Source organism: Dermacentor silvarum, chromosome 2 (assembly GCF_013339745.2).
Source record: "Dermacentor silvarum isolate Dsil-2018 chromosome 2, BIME_Dsil_1.4, whole genome shotgun sequence".
NCBI classification, from domain to species: domain Eukaryota; kingdom Metazoa; phylum Arthropoda; class Arachnida; order Ixodida; family Ixodidae; genus Dermacentor; species Dermacentor silvarum.
Genome location: NC_051155.1, coordinates 132,033,859 through 132,043,181, shown reverse-complemented (window position 1 = coordinate 132,043,181; position 9,323 = coordinate 132,033,859). Strand labels below are relative to the sequence as shown.

At 48.0% G+C, this 9,323-nt stretch overlaps 1 protein-coding gene across 1 annotated transcript in view; it reads left to right on the top strand.

The window, feature by feature from the left end:
• The first annotated feature begins 9,004 nt into the window (after positions 1-9,004).
• LOC119441100 (uncharacterized) overlaps positions 9,005-9,323 on the top strand; it is a 30,216-nt gene continuing 29,897 nt past the window's right edge. The window contains exon 1 of the mRNA XM_037705797.2: positions 9,005-9,110. Within this exon, the coding sequence (XP_037561725.1) occupies positions 9,039-9,110 (72 nt within the window). The 5' untranslated portion in view covers positions 9,005-9,038. The remainder of the gene's footprint in view (positions 9,111-9,323) is intronic.

Genomic DNA, 9,323 nt, shown 5'->3' with positions numbered 1-9,323 from the left:
TTAACAGCACAAAGACGTACAGACATCACGATGGACATGTAATTAAGTTATGCTAACGCATGCAGTCCCGAAGCTGCTACTATAGAGTGTCCTGTCATATAACATAAAGTCTCTCGCCGTGCGTTCCCTTTGCGTGAAGTCCGTTGACGCGTAGAGGCCGATGTCGGTCCCGAAGGGTCGGCTGACGGCTGGACGACGTCACCATGGGCCTACCCACGGTATCATGGAATCTGCAGTGGCAGCAGCGGCGGTAGCAGACACAGCCGTGGTAGCCGTGCAACCGCTCTCGCTACTGCTCTCGCCTCCGGCAGCAGGCTGGTCGTGGCAGTGGCCCGGGAAAGCAACCACCTCGCCTGGCTCCCTGGACCGGTTGTCCAGCAGGAACACAAGCCCTTCAGGCTCCCTGGACCGGTTGCCCCGCTCGCCTGGCTCTCTCGAACGGTTGCCCCGCTCGCCTGGCTCTCTGGACTGCGGTTGCCCCGCTCACCTGGCTCCCTGGACCGGTTGCCCAGCAGGAACGCAGGTCACCGGCATCCGAGAACGAGTTACCTCGTTCGCCTGGCTCCCTGGACCGGTTGCCCAGCAGGAACACAGGTCCTTTGCGTCCAAGGACGGCGCAGTGGGCGTTCTGGATTCTCTGGACCGGGCGTCCAGCGAGAACCGGCTGGCCTTCAACGCCGAGCAGCTCCGAACACTTGCACGCACCACGCGCCACGCGCCACGCGCCACACGATCACACCACTTCGTCATCGCCCCCGCACGGCGAACACGGCAATGTCTTTTTGTTTTTCGCGCGCTTCCGTCCATATCATGACAATATATATATATATATATATATATATATATATATATATTTCGTTTAACGGTTCGACATGCACGTCGTAGTCAAGCCCTGCCTTCAATATGGTGCCCGGGCCCCTGTCAAGCTGCAGACCGCAGCTTTTAGCCCTGTCAACAAAATTAAATTATGGGGTTTTACGTGCCAAAACCAGTTCTGATTATGAGGCACGCCGTAGTGAGGGACTCCGGAAATTTGGACCACCTGGGGTTCTTTAACGTGCACCTAAATCTAAGTACACGGGTGTTTTCGCATTTCGCCCCCATCGAAATGCGGCCGCCGTGGCCGGGATTCGATCCCGCGACCTTAGCCCTGTCAACAACCGAACTTGTTTTGGAAATAAAGAATTTGAATGTAATTGAATTGAATTGAATCCCACCTTAGTCGCAAAACTTCGTTGCCGTTGACAACATGGCAATGCGAACATCGAATCATTACGAGCGGGAGTGGCGAAGGGAGCAACTGTAGGAGACGACGTGCCGGGCGCTCCGTCTATCGCTTTGATTGCGCTTGCGCACCAACACTTCACGAGACGCCGGTGGTGACGTGGTGACACGTGGTCCCGTGTTCCCTCTAGCAGTGGACGCACCTATACAGCGGCCCGCGCCAAGTGAACGGCCGCGATGGAGCACCGGAACTAGCGGGACGCAGACGCGTACTTTCAAAAGTACTTTGTCGAAGACGAATTTAGTGCGGCGTGCAGCGTCGGGCGCTCGCCTCTGGCTCCGATCGTACGTCGTCAGGTTGTCGCGGACCGCGCATGTGGATATCCATGGAGCTGAGCGTTTTCCCGGGAGGACGCGAGCTCGTTCGGGCTTACCGCCACATGCAGGGGATAAATATTTCGCATTGCCTTAGATTTAATCACGTAACTAGTTGACCAGTCTGCTATTGCTCATTTATAATGCTTGATTTTTGTATGTAATGCTTTCTGGATTCCTGCAACTGCCTTGTCCGCTTAGAGCTTAAGGGACTAACACTTTTATTAAAGCATGTTCCACCGTCTGCCTGGCTTCAATGACAGGTTCAGTAGCGCCGCCATTGTGTCGTCTAGGCCTTGAGCTTCTTTCTCTCGTTAGAAGTGTTCAGTACGTTCGGGCCTTTAGGAGCGCTGCCACTCCGATATAAACACGATGCTGCTTCAGTCCTAGGAACGTCTTCCTTCGAAGCTGGAGAGCGGTTATCCCGGGCGTTCGATCATCACAGTGCGTGAAACAATTTGGATGCCGGCATATCGTGCCAATTTTTCTGTTCCTTCGACTTTATTGAAATACGTGCCAAAGGCGGTTCGCTTGCGACGGGAAATTCGCTTCCGTCTTCTAGTCGCTTTGCTCTAACACGTTGAAGCATGAGGGCAGTTTTCTATGTGGAAAATTGGGAAGCAGGCACATATTAGTGCGCTTTCGTTTACCAAGAATCTTGAGTATTGCATCTAATTCGAGATATTCATTGTAGAATTTGATCGCTCAATCAAGGCAATATCGAAACCTAGTGCGCAAGGAGCGCAGAAAAGGCAGATCTTCTGTTGTAGACGAAGAGGACCCGTGACGGAAAGCGCGACGAAGTTTCAAACTGAACGTCGCGGCTAGTCGCGGCAGATGCTGATACGGCACATTTTGCCTGGCAAGCATAGGCCCTGACGTACCTTATTGGTATTTGCCGCGACATGTTATCATTCAAACTTCGTCACGCAATTCACCACGTTGCGCTTTCGTCGGGCACCATAGCTCGGCTACATTGTCTGCGTTCCCGGTAGGCTCGGTTTCCATGTTGCCTGGATAGAGCGTTGAAATTTGATGATGAATATCTCAAACTAAGTGCGATTTACAGGATTAAAAAAGAAAGAGGATGCATTAAAATGTGATGGCCTCAAAATTTCCCGCGTAACAACTGCCCTCAATGTTCTAATAAATGCTTAATTGACAAATGTTTGTTAATTCTTCTTCTGAAAGTTATTTGCAGCAATGTGTGTCCGTATTCCCTTACAACTCCTCTAGAAAAACGCCACGTTCATTATGCTCATTGCCGTTTTATAAACAATCTGTATAGTGTAAAAAATTCGCATAACAAAGTACACCCTGCTATCTATCTATCTTTTGAATCTATCTATCTATCTATCTATCCTCCTAGTTCGTGATGCCGTCGTGGTTGTTTCTTCAAGGGGATATAAGATTTGGCATGGGTCTGCATGACATGTATGCGTACATAACATGACTGACATCTCAGGACATCAATGACCTGACATATTTGTCATGACATGTATGTCATTACATAAAAGGTATGAATGACGTGATGCCGTTGTGGTCGTTTTTTAACTGAATATATATCAGGATATGAATGAAATGCACGCATGACCTGATAGGATCACATGACATGCCATAAACGTGATGACATGATGACATGGATTTCATGACATGTCATGTGCGTCATGACATCAATGACAAGACATACAGACGCATATGTCATGTCATGAGATCAGTAGAATCACACCCTTGTCATGACACGCATGTCATGACATAAATGGTATGAATTACATGATGCCGTCGTGGTCGCTCCTTTAACTCGATATATATCTGGATATGAATGACATGACACGTGTGCGTGACCTGACATGAATGATATCACCTAAATGCCATCACATGAATGACTTGCGTGTCATGACATGAATGCCATGAATTGCATGACATGTCATGTATGTCACGCCATGACATAATTGGCAAGACGTGCATGAGCACATCATGCCATGTCATTCTTGTCATGTCATACACAAGTCTCATCACACATATATGCTGGTACATATTCAAGGAAAGAAAAGACCATGATGCCACAACTCATGTCATTCCTGAAAATCACGTCATGACATGCGTGTCATGTCATTCATTTGAAGCATGTAAGGTCATTTCGTTCATGTCATGAATATCTCTCATGTACTGCCCTCCTTCTCAATGCCGCTGCGCAATGCACGGGCTTCGCGCTTCACGCGGAAAAGGCAGCTCGCAGTGACCAACGCCAGTACTGATGCCTCGCCACTTTAATGTGACAGCATAGCCATGCATTGAGCTGAGTTAATTCTTCCAAGTAACGCCTGGAACCGCTGGTGTAACATGCGGTTATTTCATATTTTTCGCGTTTTCTTTATAACATGGAAAAAATAATTACGCGAGACATCGCACTGAGAACAAGTGAATCAGGTGCTGTGAAACACAATTATTACTTTTCTATCAAAGTTCGCGTCCTCAATTCAGTAATTAAGAGGTTAGTTCTCCTAATTTTCTGTGTTCAATTACTCGTATGAAAAGAATTCCTCCTGGTGCGGTACGCCACTGCTGACAGAATGTCATTGTTTGCGTGCTCGTATATTCTATATCTTATTTTTAAGAACTTGGCTAGCCTTAGCTCTATAAACGCTGTTCATTTTGAAACAAAATATATAATAAGCCTTAACAATGAAGACACTAAGCACGGAAAGACAAGGACGCAAGTATGAACGCTAGCCGGCTGGGCCGAGCGGCCGTCGGGTCAGGATCGGTCAACTAGCCTGCATTAAGGTCCCTGTATTTTTCGAAACATACAGGGACCTTAGCCTGCGTGGGTTGTGGATTGAAACAGAAATGTGCACGTGAACGCGATGACGTTGACTTGGCGGTTCGCAGGCGCCACTAAAGCCGGTCGTTTGGTTTCCATTCACGTGCTCTGTTGTCTCGACGAACACTGCCGCTGAGATCTCCGCCATCCATGAACGAGTTACAAGTAAAGGCAGTCGGGTCGGGAAGTCTCCGTCGGATATTTATTGCAATAGTAATTACACGGACACTCGAGGCGCGTTCGCGATGTCGTCGCCGTGCTGTCCCGAGTGCGACGGCGCATGCGTGATCCGCGCGCCATGTGTTGGAGGCAGAGCACTGCACGGGCCTGATTTTTCGGCCCGAGCCCGGCCCGGACCCGCTTTACGAGGCCCGAGCCCAGCCCGGGCCCGTAATACAAAGCCCGAGCTCGGCCCGGGCCCGGGCGTACATGACCGAGACCAGCCCGGGCCCGGCCCGGGCCCGTGGTTCCAAGCCCGGGCCCGGCCCGGGCGTTCATTACTAAGCTTAGCTAGGGCCTGTGTGTGCATGACCAGGCGCGGCCTGTAAGAAAAAAAATTCTTTTTTTTACTTACAGATTGTACCGTATCTGTCAGCCTCACCTTCTCGAGGTTTAATCAGCTGCCGTATATAAGCAATAAAAGGCCGAAATCTTTGTTTCTCCCACGGGAACATCAGTAATCCGGCCCATTGCCTGTGCTACTATTTTTCTGGTGGTGCGCATGCACTTACCTTGATTTGTACGATATGGTTCTATGATGTTATTTAGCATGCAAATAAACAGGGCGTTTCATTTTACCTGAACCAAATTTTTAAAGATTGCCTGTGGCAGATAGCACAGTTATAATCCTTGATCTTAAACTACTCGATGAGGCGGCCATTACTTCCACGAGAAAACAGAACGCCTAATTGAAGAATGAACATAATTACGCTAATTAACGTTTTAATTAATTATTTTATGGCACATCTTTCAATCTACGAATTATAGCCGCCGCGTTCGCAAGGCGTATCGACTTGGAACGAATTCTCAGGACTAAACCAGTATCGAGATAATAATTTTCAAAGTGTCCGACGAAATCAATCAAATCAAACCAATTTATTGTCCAGTTTACATGCTGGACGGTCATTTTGGACTAAAAGCTACATATGTAGCTTAACGTGACCCACAAGACCAGGCAAGTGTGCACACATGCACAATAATTCACATATATTTCCAACTATCGCTAGAATTCCTCATAGACGAAATAGCTATGAACGGAAAGACAAAGAATATTTACGTCACGGCGAGTTAACAGAATTGGAAAAAGTTTTAACAGAATGCATTTTAAACAACGCTACAGTAACAATACTAGCTATACAAAAGAACGCAACACCAGCTATACAACATAGCATGAAACTGAATTTTACAAGATCAACATTTGCTAAGAAAACGAAACAGGGTTTACATTATATACTCAGAACCATACACAAAGGCAGAATAGTAATCACATCAGATACATTACAAGCGACCAAAGTGTCAGCTGAGTTCTTTCTTACTGAAATTAGCGCCATTTTTGTATCTGTTCAAAGTGTATGGTAGGTAATTTATTAACGACTGATGCTTATAGAGTGTTCTGAAGTATGGAATTGACCAGATCTAGGGATTTCTTGTGTTCGCATTAATCCGACGACGCTCTAAGGAGGCTAATTGTTTTATGTAGTTCCAAGCTAATTCTGGCATGGATGGCCTAATGGATGGTCAAAACGCCTAATTGAATATTTAACATAATTACGCGAATTAACTATTTTACGGCACATCTTTCTACGAATTATAGCCGCTGAGTTCGCAAGGCGTATCCACTTGGAACGAATTCTCAGTACTGAACCAGTTTCAAGATATTAGTTTTCAAAGTGTCCCACGAAATGCATGGGCGTTGCAGTTAACTTTTTGAGGAAAACGCTGTTTTATGCATTGAAGCACAAAAGTAACTGGCCTTAGCGCTAAAATAATGCCATAGTATCGACACTGGTAATAGTGCGATCGCAAAAGCGGTAACATGGAAATGGTTTGAGGAGTGGTTCTTTGTATAATTTATTTTTCCTTACGCGGAAACAATGTTCGTTTTTGCGGGAAAAAAATATTAGCGTAGCTTGCACTGGCGGGGCAATGCTAAAGAGACAGCGGAGGTGATGGGCACCTAGCTAGTCCTGGCTTTTGGGCTAGACTAAGCACTACCAAGTCATCCCCAGCATTTCCCGGAATTTATGTATTACTGATTGATTATCGATTAGCTATTGATTGGCTATCGATTCTCTATTTCAAGATATTGGCCACGTATTTGGATTAGGTTAAGCACTACCAATTATCCGAATTTATGGATTATTGATCTATTATCGATTAGTTATTGATTGGCTGTCGATTGGCTTTCGTAAGGTATTGGCCACGTATTTGGGCTTGGCTATAAGCACTAACAAGTCATCCCCAGCATTTTCTGGAATTTATTGATTATTGATCGATTACCGCCTAGCTATGATCGGCTATCAATTGCCTATCGATAGGCAATTAGTCCCCACCATTCTTAGCTAGACTTATCCAGGCTCAGCTTCGCTAGTTCGCAGGTGTATGTGTCATTGCGCTTGTACCCTTGCTGCACTGCTGCCAGAATCGGCCCACATTTTTGGATTCAGCGGACACATTAGGCCCGGCTGAAACAGCTCCGCTGTAAAAATGAGAACTTCATCTGTTTTACTATTTTCTTTGATAAGATATAGTCATCTGATAAGATATACAGTCAAGAGAGCGGTGTGGATCTAAGAACAAACAGGGATAACCGATATTCTAGTTGATATTAAGCGGAAAACATGGAGCTGGGCAGGCCATGTAATGCGTAGGATGGATAACCGATGGACCATTAGAGCTACAGAATGGATACAAATAGAAGGGAAGCGCAGTCCAGGATGGCAGAAAACTAGGTGGGGTGATGAAGTTAGGAAATTCGGAGGCGCAAATTGGAATCAGCTAGCGCAAGACAGGGTTAATTGGAGATCGCAGGGAGAGGCCTTCGTCCTGCAGTGGACATAAATATAGGCTGATGATGGTGCTGATAGTCATCTTGCACGTGTCACTTCAGCTTGGCACAGAATGCATTGAACCATGCAATGCATGACGGTCGCGTGTGCTCGAAGGCCTACTTAGGCCATTCAATGAGCGCGCCCGAGTCTGGCCCGGGCCCGTGGCTTCAAGCCCGAGTCCGGCCCGGGCCCGCGGCCTCAAGCCCGAGCCCGGCCCGGGCCCGCGGCCTCAAGCTCGAGCCCGGCCCGGGCCGGCGGCTTTAAGCTCAGGCCCGGCCCGAGCCCGCCGACAAACGCTTCGGACGGCCCGGCCCGGCCCGCGGGCCGGGCCGGGCCCGTGCAGGGCTCTAGTTGGAGGTCACTTGATCTGCGGCGGGTGCCAGGGTGAAGGGCGAGCGTGCGAAGGCGAGCCGATCAAGATGGCAGGCTGCTTGATGCGCACCATATGCTGGAGGTGACGTAATCTGCTAAGTTTTGGGGGGATAACACAGTCGGAATGGTGAAGCGGCAGTATAGGAACGATATCTTTGGGGCAAGCATGCGCGCTTCCTGCTTCCGGAGCGCAAATCATCATGCCTGTGTTGCTTGCTCTGTTGCTCGCGAATTCCCGTGGTCATCGACTGAGATCTTAGCATGTGCGTCATTGAGTGCGTGACACCACGATTGTTTTGTTAGAAAGCGAACGTTTGCCGCAATTTATGCTGCCTATAAAATGTTTCTTCCGGAGTTTCAAGATTCGGAGCCATTTGAAAAGCAGGTAATGCCATTCGGCCAGACGAGCCGGAAATTTCGCCGCAGTCATCAAAGTCGTTACTCGCATAAAGCGAGCTAACGACATCAACTGGTCATCGAAGCCCAAGAAAATATATTCCATGCAGTACCATGAATATAACTTGTTTTTTTGCTTGCAAGTTGCCACATGCGGATAACGAAGCGCCTCAAGCATCGGTGTTCTTGCACTGCTTTCAGTGAGCACATGCGCAAGGATGCAAATATGCATATAGTAGAGTTTGATGAAGAGAAGGAGTACAGAAATCGAGAACTGCACAGAAATTTCCGCCAGCAGTTCTTTTGATTTTAGGGGGCGCATGCAAGCCAGGCAACTGCAATGCAATAGCTATCTGCGGTCGCTATATAGATATGAACCACGCTGGTTTCAGGGCCATATAGGTTGGTTGCCCACCTAGTGTATTTCCTCATCGCGCGTGTACACGTACACACACAATTGCTGCAATTGCCGTTGGTATGATATACGTTCTTAGAGTACGTGACAGCGTTCATCCCCTTCTCGTATCTCAAGCCGCATGACATATGACCGGTCACATTGTGCGAAAATTACACATCCGCAAGCACCGAGGGCAGCTCGAAACACGGGACATTTCTTTTATTTTCGCTCTTGAAAAGTTGTCTCTATTGACAGAGTTCGTCGTCCACTAGGAAATGCCTTCGCGACAGTGGCGTTGCAACACTGAATCGCGATGTGACTACACGGCCTGGCCACGGGTATAAAGAGCGCAGTCGCTCGCACGTCTGACGCACGGTCGGTGGTTTCCGAGTTCATCGCGATGGCTATCATGCTCCTTTCTTCGCTGCTTCTGGTCCTCAGCGCCTCAGCTGGGCTCGGGGAGGAGTCGCCGGTTAGTATGATTGTGTTTTCAGCTGTGCGCATGCCTGAACTGTGATGAAAGATCTCGGGACCATGTTTTGTTTCCTAACGATTGCTCCGTCGCGTGTCGCTTACCTCATAATGCTGAAGTCGATGCTGCGCAGGGGCTTTAAGCCATGCACTTTAATGCTACTCATAAATGGGACTGCGCGAGCAGTCCACCTTCCTGCACTTGCGTTTCTGA